Source organism: Euleptes europaea, chromosome 12 (assembly GCF_029931775.1).
Source record: "Euleptes europaea isolate rEulEur1 chromosome 12, rEulEur1.hap1, whole genome shotgun sequence".
Classification (NCBI taxonomy): Eukaryota; Metazoa; Chordata; class Lepidosauria; order Squamata; family Sphaerodactylidae; genus Euleptes; species Euleptes europaea.
The window spans coordinates 31,675,290-31,689,686 of NC_079323.1; the positions used below are offsets into that span (position 1 = coordinate 31,675,290).

Genomic DNA, 14,397 nt, shown 5'->3' on the forward strand with positions numbered 1-14,397 from the left:
GTTTTTTGGACATTTTAGTACCTTCATTCCCCTTTAGGATTATTTGAGTATCCACCAAAGCAAGTTAGTTTAGGGGCTCTTGACATAAAGCACCAAGGGCCAATTCACATGACTATGGAGTATAACTCTGTTCGTTCTTTCCCTTCTTTTTGAGCACAGATAGAGAACTATTTTTTCATGACAGCAGATTGCACCACAAAGGTTGCTTTTTCAAAAAGTGTGCTGAATCATTGTGCACAAGTTATATCTGGACATGAATAAAAGTGACCAACTAAGTGCACAATAGTTATGGAAACTGGGAACAGCTGTCCGTTTCTTAAAGATAGGAACATGGCATTTTGAGACCACTTCCATAGTATATATTACATGTACTTTCAACATCTGGGATCCCACTCAAACTATGCAGAAGGTTGTATCTTCAGCTGCTATCTTAAAGCATATACCAATTATTGGAGAATCCAGACACACAGGAAAAAAGTTAATTTAAGAACATCTTTTTACGTCTCTTGCCATTAACATGATAAGTGCACATGGGATTAGTGTGGCCGCATAAAAAATTTGGCCAGAGGATATAGCGCCGGTTAAAAGCAGCAGATCGCCAACATTCAGCTGCTTCTCTGTCACACTGGCACACTATTTGCTGACATCTGTCTAGCACTGTATCTGAAAGAGAGAAAGACAGTCTCAGTGGGTAAAGTTGAATGGAAGATCCAGCCAAAATAGCTAGCAACCACTTGGCAATGTTTCTTTATTATTGGTGTTACTAAATACCTCTGCTTTTGGGGGCACGATTGTCCTGGAAGTGGGGTAGAAAGAGAAATAATTTATTTACCAGTTTCAAGCACCCTCTTGATTTTTTTTTTTTTGGGTGGTAATTTGAGATTCCTAACATTATTTTTGCCTTTTTTAAAAGTATCTTGTCACTTGATGTATACTAAAGAAAATGATGAGCTTGCTGTTCCTTGTTTCACAACTTCTATTTTGCATACATTCATTTATTAAAGTGAGGCATTTTCATACAGTCAATGTACATTGTTGCTTTCATTTATTGCATTCTATTTTCTCCTCTTCTTTGTGTTATAAATTCATCCTGGAATTTGAGAATCAAAAATGCCATTTAAGAGGCAATTCACATGCTGCACGTCCTCATGTTCCCCCATGGGTCCCGTAGAACGGATGTGCTTACCATTTAATTCCCTGGTGTGCTCAGGCCTTATTCAGATCAGGATTGTGGTGTGGAGTCAAAAGGGGCCTAGGCGTTCCTTCTTGTAATGTTTTCTCAAACCAAAATGGCCCTGAAGAACCACTCTTTGCTTAGCTTCTCCAGCAAGGCCTACTGCAGGTTCCTAAGGTCATTTCAGGTAGAGAAAATGGCAGGAGGTGTAAGGCTTTAGCCTCCTCTTCCCATGCACCATGGTCCCAATTCAAATTGAGTCAATGCATGCCCAGGAGATAAATTCTGAGCACGGAGCTCCCAGACTACTAGAGACATTGGGGATGTGTGAACTGGCCATTAGGGATAAAAGCGAAGAGGATAGTTCCCCTGTTTCCATATTTCAGATCACAAGGGACCTATTTCTAGAATACTAATTATTGTGGTATATATAGAAATAACTACAACAAATGCTTTTTAGAGGCACAGCTTTTTCACCATTTAAACTGAAATAATATGCAAGAGTGAGCTTCTTGCTGCTTGCTGCGAGTCTTCCTCCTGAAATCTCTTTGCCTCCTCCATCTCTGAAACGGCTCCCCTAAATTTATGCCTCCCATGAATAAATATACATCTAAACTCTACAATGAAATCAAAGTCGGTTCCTTACCACATACCACAGTATTGCGCCTACAGCTCCATCTGTACCTAGTTGACTTGGGGCTGCATCCTTGTTCTTCTGCAAAGCCATAGCAGCAGTCATGCGCATGACAGCACCTTTTGGCAACAAAGATTGATTTGTACCAGTTATATCTGCAAGCACTTCTAAGGGCCCTACTGACATATGGTCATCCAAAAGAACAGCTGGTCTTTCCATTCCATACAGAAAATTCTCCACTGCTCTGTCAAGTGCTTTTCTTGATGCTGTGAAGGCCCATGAAACCTTTAATGTTGTTTCAAGTAATTAGTTGTCTGGAACAATCCATCAAGTAAATACAGCAATAAGAATATTACACATACTGAGTGCCATCGATAGTTACTCCAGAACATATCTTAAAAATTGTACAACAGTTTATGAAAAAAATGTCAAAATTAATACTTTACTATTACTTTTTACCTTGCCATAACTTTGTGGTAATGTGCGGATCTGTTCCCAGAAACATTTTTGGTATACCAAGATCAAAGCTCTAGGAACGCTCAGGGGCAATTTTGTTAATTTCTGTCAGGGATATCCCAAAGGTTAATGATTGCTCATTATCTGAAGATCTTTCCTGTGACGATCCTGCAAAGTACTAGCTTGTCCTGCTGATGTGCCAAGGGAACCCCCTAGATTCAGTACCATGTCTATTTCCCACTTCGGGCTCCCCCAAGGTTTGTGATACGGCACACAGTAAATCAAGACGGGGTCCCAGTTGAATTCCATAGAGCCTGAAGGGACATCTAGCATGACAAAAGGGGGACAGCCTAAATAGGTCTACTGGAAAGTAATCAAATCTATCACTTCCCCGCCGAAAATTTTGGTGCTGTCTCAATGATTAAATCTGATAACCAGCCTTAATGGAAGGATCCAGCTGGCAATCACCGTATCCTCAAACCCATTATTTCACCTGGATACAACAATCAGCAAGCTCCCAGTCTTTCATCCACCCTACGGTCCATCAAGTGACCAGTTCCTTCCAGTCACACCCTATTTTTTTTTCTTTTTGTGTGTGCCACTTTGCTATACATAAATTTTTCGGCCTAGTCATTAAATCCAAATGCACCAATAGAATTTAAGATGTTTGGCTCCAATCCGGTCCCAGCCTCGGCCCACCACAAAATCCCAATTTTAGCATTTTTCTGTATAAATATAGCCCTTTCCCCAAGCTTCAGTATTTTGCAGTAGTTCTTCAGATCATCCACTTTCTGCCACTATGCTTCACCACAGGAAAATCCCCAGAGATTTAAGAGGATATATGGTTCTGTGATGGTTTTGATCTTTTCTGGGAGGCAGAGTCCTTGGGTGGCGGTGTGGTTTCTGTCTTGCCCCTTTGGAGTATGGGTTGCCTCAAGGTTCCCTCTTATCCCCAAAGCTATTTAACACCTTCACAAATCCCCAGATGGAGACTGACTCTCCCCCAAGAAATGAGACTGTCACCATCTCGACCGACCTTCTGGAAGAAACCTCTGAATCGTTCAGTGAAAGTGGTTGTTGCTAGCAGAGATGTTTTTTTCCCCAGTTGTTTTGTGTTTAATGGTTTTAATATGCATACTTTATGAGTTTGGGATTGTGAGTTGTCTTGTGCGAGTGCAATTTGGGAAGGTAGAAATGCAGCACACAAATTAATTACATAGATTCTGAAGGCAAGCCAGTCACTCAGAATGGGTTATGCAGAGTTTTGCAAACGTTTCATATCTGAGGATTTTATTCATGAAAACCTAATCCATTAGCAAATGTGGCATTTTTGAGAAACAGATGTGTATCTGTCCTGGGTTTTGTGCCCCCTGCAGAGAAGACAGGTGTGATTGTAGTGCTGGCACCATATCTTGTTCCTGCACCTGGTACAGAGGTGCTATCTGCCACATTAATCTAGAGAAATCATTCATCATACTCTTATTCATCCTACTTTAGCTACAATCTGCAATATTATGTCAACTGTGACAGTACAACAGTGCAGGCAGCCAAAGAAGGCTTTTGCCTGCTTCCTTTTAGATCTTAAGCACAATCAGCAACAAGAAAGACTTACAAGAGACACACGGTACACATAGGTGTATTGCTGGCATGATAAACTGCATGTTCTTCTCAGTAATTCTAGGCTTGCACTAAAGGATCAGACAGGTTACAGTAAACGTCCATGCAGGCAGAACTCAAATAAACAGAGCTAAGAGAACCAGAAAGCCTGACTCTGATGTGACTGTCAGTGAAGTGAGAGTTAAATCATTTATCCCTAGCAAAGCTCTAGTGATTTTAAAATTAGTTAAATGAGGGCACAGCGGCATACTTTGTCTCCTACTTCATTCTCAATTTAGCAACATGGTAATTTCATCCAGAACAATAAAGGCCAGGTTGTGTTCTGATCTTATCACATCACCTGCCTTTTTTGCTGCTCACCACTATGTGCATTTGCTGCTGTACTGTGCTACTACTAATAGGGTTCTTTCTTCCCAGAGTCACTCTTGTTCATAGATGAAGCTGCCATCATTTAAAGGGCATTTAACAGAAATTCTGTTTCTAGAAAAGTAAGCATGACACTTGGGGAAATCACTGATGTTCTTACCAGTCTGATTTATCCTTCGGCCAGCCATGTCCTCCCAGGCCACAGTAGCATCCATAACCTAGATAAGCCAACGGATTTCTTCCGGTGCCACATTTTATGGTTCCCGATAACTCAAGGAGTCCTCTTTTGTGCAAAGAATGAGTTTTCCCAAGAATGCCATTCCAAACTGCAAAGGCAGGGGGATATGGTTTTTATTGCATTTGATTAAAACCACTTGCACAGCCTTTCAGAAATCCAGTATGACTCATAATACTACATGGTCTGCTTGAAACATCTTTGTCTTCAGCATTTGATATTCCTCAACAGTTTCAAATGCTTCCAAAAATATGCATAACGCTAGCACAAGGGTCCCAAACCATTTTTTGAGCCTGCGGGCACCTTTGGAATTCTGACACCGGGTGGTGGGTCCCACGGCAAAATGGCTGCCATAGAAAGCAGAGCCAACCACAAAATGCCAGGGAGCTAGGTTATACATAAGTATAATAGTAATCCTTCAACATTTCAGGCAGAAGCTCTAACAGGATGCCTTTTAATCTGCACAATCAGATATCCAGTGGTCAATCAGAAGCCCTGATGGGCAAAAGTCCCATCTGGCACTGCCTGCTTTCTAAAAACACTTGGTAGGCACCACGAAAGGTGTTGGCGGGCACCATGTTGGGGACCTCTGTGTTAGCAAATAAGCAAGAGGATGGAGTGTCATTTGCCAAGGTGTGGCTCAACCAACCATAGTTATTCAGATCCAGCAAAAGCTCAAAAACTGAGAGTATTTTTGTACCTGCCTTTCTCCTGATGTCAGGAGATAGCACATGCACATGCTAAGTAAACTAAAACTGAGGTCCTCAGATTATGAGGGTCCTTTAAATACCCCTCCCAAAACCTCAAAATTACTAAATTATGACATTTTTTGTTAATGGTATGGGGCTTGTAAAACTTAACACAGATTAAGACCTCGGCAAATCTTAATCGAGCCTCAACTGCTATATTTATTAGCAGGACATATTATTAAGATCGGAGAGAGTGCAGAGAAGTATTTGTACAGCAAATTAGCATACTGGCTAGGGTTGCCAGGTCCCTCTTCACCACCGGTGGGAGGTTTTTGGGGCGGAGCCTGAGGAGGGTGGGGTTTGGGGAGGGGATGGACTTCAATGTCATAGAGTCCAATTGCCAAAGCGGCCATTTTCTCCAGGTAAACTGATCTCTAGCAGCTGGAGATCTGTTGTAATAGCAGGAGATCTCCAGCCACCACCTGGAGGTTGGAAACCCTAATACTGGCCAAGGCAGGTTTTACATTCAAGCTGCAGATTACTGCTTTAACCCTCTTGGGTGAAAAACTTCTTAGATAGGGTTGCCAACCTCCAGGTACTAGCTGGAGATCTCCTGCTATTAAAAATGATCTCCAGCCGATAGAGATCAGTTCTCCTGGAGAAAATGGCTGCTTTGACAATTGGACTCTATGGCATTGAAGTCCCTCCCCTCTCCAAACCCCGCCCTCCTCAGGCTCTGCCCCAAAAAACTCCAGGTAGTTCTCAACCCAGAGCTGGCAACCCTACACATTCATGTATAGTCAGGTAAGGGAAATTTTATTTGCTAAAGTAAGATTTAAATATACATCCACCACAAACCGCCCATTTTTTAATGAAGTAGCAGCAACGGTACACAAGAATCTTCATGAAAGGTTTATTTGTCCTAAGAATACGTCCTAAGAAGTATGCACAAGTACGCACAGAAGATACCAACTTGAAGACACCATCATCCTTCCCCATTAACAGCTTTTGGGTAATGACCACCAGTGACTGTAATGGGGTGGAGAGATCATAGTGCCCTCCAATATAGTGTTTCCAGTTTATACACATATATTGTGCTTCCTAAAGCAATTGTTCCAAGGCATGTATATAATTTCCTATGAACTGGATCCCGCCAAGGATCTGCACAAAGGGGGATTGTTGGCAACCCCCTCCCCCTTGTGATGCAAAACCTCCAACTGTCTCCAAACTATTTGGATGGAGAGCTTTCCCCCAGGAGCAGTACTTTAGGAGGTAATTGAGACTGCAGTGGGAAGGGGAGGCAAGGAAGTCCTGCTCTAAAGATGGAAATCTCTTCTATCTGCAGAAATCTTCTGTGGTATCCAAGCCCATGATTTCATCAGTTCTGTCAGCACAGTTGCCAGTGAATAGGATAACAAGACTGATGTTCTGGTGGAGTAAGTGTCTAGGGCAGGGGTGGGGAACCTTTTTCCTGCCAAGGGCCATTTGCACAATTATGACATCATTCAGGGGCCATACCAGGTGTAGATCTCCTGGTGGGGGGGAGAGGCAAGGGTTGCCAGGTCTCCAGCCACCACCTGGAGGTTGGCAACCCCAGGGGAGGCCACACAGAAGGCCTGCGGGGTGCCCCCCCTCCCCCCTCCCAGGCGGAAGGGCAGCCAGCAGTGGGCCCGAGCAAACGAGGTGCCAGGGAGGCGCAGCCCACAGTTGATCGGTAAGGGAGGAAGGAAAACAGAAAGAGGAAAAGGGAGGGAGGGAGAAAGGGAGAGAAAAGGAGAAGGAAATGGAGAGAGAGGGAGAAAGAAAGAAAAGGACGGAGGGAGACAAAGACAGAGACAGAAAAAGAGGGAGAAAGAGGGAGAGAAAGGAGAGTGACAGAAAAAGAGGAAGAAAAGAGAGAAAAGCCTTCCCCCCCCACACACACACACCCGCTGGCCCCACGCGACCGGGCCCTAGCCTCCCCTGCCCACACACACCCGGCGGCACACAGAGCCCGGCGCGACTGGGCCCCAGTCTCCATGCCCTCTCCTCCCCAGACTCCACAAAAGGCCCCCCCCCCGAAGCCCAATCGGCTCATGCATGCATGCTCTGCCGCCGGGAGCCGCCAGCCTCTTTCCCCCTCCCTCTCGCTGCTCAACAGCCGACAGTCGGCGAGAGGAGGTCCAAAGGGCGCCGCTGTAAGCCGTGGTGCCAGGAACACCCTCTGGGAGGGCCGGCCTGCGCCCCGCCTCTGCACCAGGGTCCCAGAGCTCCCGAGGGCCACAAAAAATGTCCTCGGGGGCCGCATATGGCCCCCGGGCCTGAGGTTCCCCACCCCTGGTCTAGGGGATGGAACAAAACGAAGAAGAAGAAGAAGAAGAGGAAGAGGAAGAAGAAGAGTTGGTTTTTATACCTCGTTTTTTCTCTACCTTTAAGGAGTCTCAAAGTGGCTTACAATCACCTTCCCCTCTCCACAGCAGACACCTTTTGAGGTAGGTGGAGCTGAGAGAGTGCTAAGAGAACTATGACTGGCTCAAGGCCACCCAACTGGCTTCATGTGGAGAAGTGGGGAATCAACCCCGGTTCTCCAGTTTAGAGTCTTCTGCTCTTAACTACTATGTCACGCTGGCTCTCAGTCCTGCAGAACTGTACAATATGATCTGGGTATAAGAAACAAATCCAACTCCTCCAATGAAGTTCATGAGCAGTCTAAGCCTGGTTTCCCTGCCTGCAAATGTTTCCTCATGCTTCAGTGTACAGTGCTTAAATTAACTGGGATATTGCGCTTGGTTGTACACAGATCAAGCAACTCTTAAAAAACACTTTCCTGCAAAATTATACATTCTATGGAACTTTTTAGAATCTAAATCTTTTCTTAGTTTTTCCTTTCATTTTGTATTCACTAACAAGTTAAGTGTTCATTAAACAGAAAATGTTTAATCAAATCCCCTCTATGGATTCAACTCACAGGTCTTAAATATTGACACTGCAAATGCACATAGTTAAGACGTCCAAGATTTATATGGATTTCAAAAACAGTAGTAACTGTGCACAGTAAACTGGAAGCATTCAGATAATTACCAAACACTGCCTTTAACAACGCCGATGCTTAAAAAACCAACACAACCCTCAAACTGAAGACGGTGGTTTTACGTGGATTTATTGCCGTTCTTCAGAACATTCCAAGCAGATCAAATATGCATTCCTGAAAATGTAGCAGCTTCTCTCTATGACACAGTATTCAACCCTAATTTTCAGAACCAAAGACACACAATAGCCCCGTTGTTAGGAAAGGCAGAAACAAACAACAGCAGCTGTATCTGGATCATAACTGTCAGGTATGCTAATGTCACCGAGCCAGACAGCCTCTGAGGACCTCGATGCAATTAAAGTATGACTCAGATACAGTTAATAAGTTGCTGGAAAGAAACTGGGGTGAGGGGAGGTTCAGATGTCATACGAATAAATGAGTCCCTTCTTTTTTTTTCTGGAATATAAAGCAAAGTTTTCCTCTAGCAGACTGTACTGAACCACATTAATATTCAAGGTGGGCAAAGGTTAAGCACTTCATTAACAACAAACAGAATCTGAGTACGTTCAGTATGATTACAGACTGCAAAGTATAGTTCTTATTCTAGAAAAAGTATGAATCACATTTTTTTCCACTTATTTCACAAAGAAAGAATTCCTTCTAACAGGAGTTGCTGTGCCAGCCCCGAACGGTTGTGGGCTCCTCCTGCCTGCCACCCACGTGAGACCAGTGAGGAGACACAATTTCTGCCACTCAGAGATTGGGAGGGGGAGAGAATTTTGCTTTTAAATCCTAGAATCTCTCTTCATATTTTGGGATTATACCTTGTATGCAGGAATCCCCTCCTTCCCTCTTTCCTGGCCCATCTTTGCACTCGGCACAAACGTACCCTCAACAGAAATGTTCAGGAGGGCATTTTTATAAAGGGATTAGAATTGCAATATAATGGAACAGTCTAGAAAGGCACTTTTATAGGAGATGATTGTAGTCTGTTGCAATGTTTATTGTAGAAATCTTGCTTTTACTACTTTCACTGCATTGTCTTCTACCTTTGTACCTACCCACTCTCCACATTGACATTGGTTATGGTAAGTCATGCCTTACAGTTTCCTGTTTTTTTCTTTTCTTTTCTAATTCTCTCATCCAAGTCCTGTTTGCATTGTTCCTTGGGTGTCTTTTGCTGTCTGATTGAATTGTTTGTTGTATTTTGCGACCCTCTTTGAGTCTCAGGGAGAAAGGTGGACGATGAGTGAAGTAAGTAGATAAATAAAAGTACGGTAATTACATTTCAACTGGAATGCTCTTTCAGTGCTGCAAATAGAAAGGCGTCTTCTGGCACATTAAAGATGAGCTGATTTACTGTGGCATAAAGATATGTGAAATTAATTGCTGGATGTGAATTCATTATGAAGCTTGACTACCCAATTAGGGCTCAGTCACAATTATGGGGTCCTTTTATGTTACAGATGTTAAATTGGCTTGGCACGTCTAGTGAAACTGCATTATCACTATAACTGTTGTTGTATGTAAATGGTCATCATTAATTTATCTTTAATGTACATTTTAGCCTTGCATAAAAATGTTGCAGGCATTTAATTGCGTTTTGACTTTACTGTATAGAGGCATGGGGGGGAGTAAACTATGAGCAGCTACTGAGGATGATCTTCATAGTAAAGAGCCAGCATGGTGGAGTGTTTAAACTGACAGATGAGGACCTGGGAGACCCAGGTTTGAATCCCCAATCTGCCACCACAGAAGCTCACTGTCTGACCTTGGCCCGTCATTCTCTCTAAGCCTAACCTTCCTTACAGGGTGGCTGTTGGGAGAATAAAATGGAGGGGAGGAATGGAATGGTAAGCCAGTTTGGGAGTAAAACTGAGTATAAATATCCAAATATGTAACCTACACTTGGCAGATAATCTTCTTCTCTTCTATGACACCTATACCCTGGAACTGAGGGAAGGGGGCATGACCCAAGTTTGAATCCCCCCTCTGCCATGGATGCTTGATGGGTGACCTTGGGTCAGGCACTCTCTCTTAGCCTAGCCTACCTCATAGGGTTGTTGTGATGATGGGGAGAATGGTATTGTAAGTTACTTTGGGTTCCCTTTGGGGAGAAAAAAAAAGTGGGGTATAAATAAAATAAATAAATAAACTCTAATCCACAATATTTTATTCCACAATAAATCCGTTCATCTGTAAGCTGTCACAATACTTTAATTTAATTTTGCAAAAACAGATTAAAGGAGCAATCCTAAACAGATCTACTGGGAAATGTCCCACAATGTTCAGTAGGGTTTACTTCCAGGAAAGTGCCTTCAGAAATGCACCCTGATAGCCTATCGCTCCAGCTTTCAAAGCTGTGTTCATTGTTAACTTTGCTTACAGAGTAAGGGAATATATCTTCCCTCTTACTGAGGATATCCATTGAGTACACATTTATCCTGCCCTTCCTTCAAAGAGCTCCAAACAACCTACATGGTTGTCCGGTCCTCATTTTAACCACACAATTACGCTGTTTAGTAGGTTAGACTGAGGGAATATGTTGTCGAAGGCTTTCACGGTCAGAGTTCATTGGTTCTTGTAGGTTATCCGGGCTGTGTGACCATGGTCTTGGTATTTTCTTTCCTGACGTTTCGCCAGCAGCTGCTGGCGAAACGTCAGGAAAGAAAATACTAAGACCACAGTCACACAGCCCGGATAACCTACAAGAACCAATGAGGGAATATGATTTGCTCAGAGTAGGGTTGCCATCCTCCAGGTACTTACCTCAAAAAGAAGAACTTAGGTTGTTAGAATGATAGTGTTCTAGCAAAAACCACCTATTATAATCTTAATCAAGTTTCAAAATCTAAGTTGCAAGTTCTGAGGTTACCACCCTCCTGGACGAACCTGAGGAGGAAAAAACCTCCAGGTACTAGCTGGAGATCTCCTGCTATTACCACTGATCTCCAGCTGATAGAGATCAGTTCACCTAGAGAAAATGGCCACTTTGACAATTGGACTCTATGGCATTGAAGTCCCTCCCCTCTCCAAACCCTGCCCTCCTCAGGCTCTGCCCCAAAAATCTCCAGGTATTTTCCAACCCTGAGCTGGCAACCCTAGCTCAGAGTCATCCAGTGAGCTTCACAGCAGGAGGGATTTGCATCCAGGTCTCCCAGATCCTAGTCCAAAATTCTACACTACACTGTCACTCGTTAGATTACTTAGCCAATTAGATTATTCCTTATATGTTGCATGGCTGAAGGCAATGCTTCTAAGAAAACCTGCAAAATGTTGAGGATATATGGCTTTTTATACAGGCCTATGTCTATAACTAGCTAAACAGGTTGCTAAATAGGCACTTATAAAAATATTATGGTATTTCAGATGAGGTTTGCAAGATTTGGTGACCTCAGCTTTCCTGGCATTATGAAGCGTACACTGGCAGAATACAGGAATCTCCGAACAATTAAAATGTCTTTCAGTAGCCGTCTCTCAGGATCCATTTCTGCTGTGCACACTCAGTTTTGGAGAACTCCTGTCATAGGAGGCAGCTACTGTAGAATTATAAAAAAGTTGTCCTCTTTCTCTGCAGTCTGTTCCCCCCCTTCTCTCCTACCACTGCCTCTGGAATATGTAAAAATGACTTAAAGATGGGAGGGAAGCAAAAGAATATGTATAGAAAGAAAAAAGGCAGTTTATTATTCCTTTAAAAAAAAAAATCATACAAATATGAGAGCAGCCATGGTTCAAATGTGGAATATGTACAAAGGGGCAGCAGTTCAATCTTTGGCTAGTTAAAGGATCTCAGTAGAAAGGGGTGGAAAAGACCCTTTTCTGCCTGAGGCCCCAGAGAGCAATTCTTCCTGCTAAGAAAATAGAACATTCCAAGCTAGACAGACTAATGGTCTGACTTAATGTAAAAAAACCTTTCTATACAACATGCCAGAGTATCTAAGGCCAAGCCATTCTACTGATCTAATTCCCTGGAAGCAGCTATTAAGACACTTATAACAGCCTGAACTTCAGTGTAATGTCCTAGAACGAGCCCTACTTAACTGACATAAGAACTCTTCATTTGATGAGACTTTACGTCACTTGGGACGTTTTAGAACACACAAGCACAATGGGAGACGCCTCGTCCCCAATGTTTACGTACTCGCACAACACACAGTCGTTCGGAAAGTCAGCCAGTGAAACCCAGGATGGGTGTCAAATATGAAAAAGGAAAAAAAAAGAGTTCAGCATACTCACCTGTTCAAGTGTTGCTTGCCTTGGTTGGGTATAATAGTATCAGGTTCAAAAATGAAACCTGTTCATAAAGTGAAGAAGAGAGGACAAAGCACAAAAGTGTAGGTGTTTTAATAAGGGCGGCAGCGACAACCTTCCAAATCTGATTGGTACTCACCTGCCTGTAAAAACAGCAGCATCACCAGCCAGGGCTCCATGGGAAGGTCAACTCGGTGTGATGCCCACCCTCTCTCGGGCACACTCATAGCCTGGCTCTCTATGTTCGCCCTGTCGTTCTGCTGTCAAACTGAGCCACAGGAGTGGGTGTATATAAAAAATCTTCCTAGGCCTGCTATTCCACAGTCTACCCTCAGAGCTAAATATATATCTCTATGGCTAAAGGTGAGGCACTTCTTTTTTGTGCTCTGAACACTTACTACTCAGAGCCTAAGGAAGTCCCTTTAATTCTCTAAAGATGCTTTGCTTCGTTCTGCCAGCGGGGCTCAGAGTGCCTCTGTTTGCATGTCGTCTTTTTGGGAGGGGCTGCTTGAGGGGAATTAGACTGGCACGGTCTCTTGGACAGGTTTAGATAGCAAAGCCACTGAGCTAGAGCTCCTTTCCTAAGCTGTTTCCATAGAGTCCCCAAATGACCCCTCCAAGCAGTTTCACCGCTGAAGTTTTAAGAGCTGCCTGTTGCGTTCTAACTTATATAAACTTGGTCAATTTTGAGCAGATAGGCACTCTTTTAAATGGCAGAGTTCAAATGGTAAACTCCTTCCTCTAAATCACTGAGATGTTTGCAAATTAAGATACAGAGATGGCTCAAATCGGTTGGGGGGGTTCCTCACTTCCTTAAGGGCACATTATTAATATTAGTACTTTTGAATGAAATGTTTATTTATTAAACATTCATTTATTTATATCCTATCTTGTAACTCAAGGAGACTCACAATTCTAAATTAAAACCACACATAATACAGTAAAATCCCATTATCCTCTTTCTCCGAGAAAATATCTGCAGCTCAAATAGCTTAATGTGGCTTTAAAAACTAACAAACTTGTGTCCTGTTCCAATAAAGGGAGACCTGCTTGCAGACTGCTGAATTGGGAACTGTACACAAAAAATCAGAGGTGAATCCAGAAGCAAACTGCTAAATGCATTATACTTACAATGTAAAGTTATATCAAGGGGACAGATCTGGCACCGAGAATAGATCTAGGGTATTAACCACAATAGTGACCTGGAAACTCCAAGTGCAGTTTGTTGTTAGATATGCAGACTGGGCATTTCCTGCTTGTAAGCATCTAGGGACATATGCCTGATGTAGTTGAATAGAAAACACTGGATTACATGGATCCTGGTCTGATTTGCAAGGCACTTTTTATGTCTTTCTTATATAACATGGCTGGGAGATGAGTATCCAAACCCATCCTCTGGCAATGAAGATATGAATGCGCATATCTGCTTACCATCTTGGGTCACTAGTCCATGCTTATTTTTGAACTGCAGGTTTAAAGCTTTATTTTAGATATTTAAAGATGTATGAAATGCAGATATATACATTGTCTGGGATGTACATTCAGTTTTAAAAGAGCATTCCCTGGCTTTAGTGACATTTACACATAGCACAAAAAAAAGCATGCAAGAATTTTAGTGGCATGTGAAAACAGTTTAAGTGTCACTTTAATATATGAATGTCCATAGGAGAGAACCTACCTTAGTTACCCCTTAAGACATTCTAATCACATCTTTGGACTCATATTCAGAGATAAAAGAATGGATCTTCAACTTTTCAAAGCTTGCTTGTGATTGGAGTGGGATTCGGTATTGCAAATATGGAACCAACAACTGGTGGTCTTTCTAGATTAATTGATCCATTCTAAATGGCTGCAATTTCACATAAACAAAAATTCTCAAGCAGGAGTAAGATAATGCCTATTACAGTGAGAATTCTTGAAATGTACCCCCTTTGTGGTGGGAGAAACTGCAGAGTCCCATAATAC

The 14,397-nt window shown here is 42.8% G+C and overlaps 1 protein-coding gene across 1 annotated transcript; it reads right to left on the reverse strand.

The window, feature by feature from the left end:
* Nucleotides 1-478: 478 nt before the first annotated feature.
* On the reverse strand, nt 479-12,785 carry LOC130485480 (phospholipase A2-like). The gene is made up of 4 exons (XM_056858686.1): nt 12,572-12,785; nt 4,408-4,573; nt 1,821-1,927; nt 479-663 (listed from the first exon to the last, which is right to left on the reverse strand). The coding sequence occupies exons 1-4, from the start codon at nt 12,657-12,659 to the stop codon at nt 479-481; spliced, it is 546 nt and encodes a 181-aa protein (XP_056714664.1). The 5' UTR covers nt 12,660-12,785.
* Between the last annotated feature and the right edge of the window lie 1,612 nt (nt 12,786-14,397).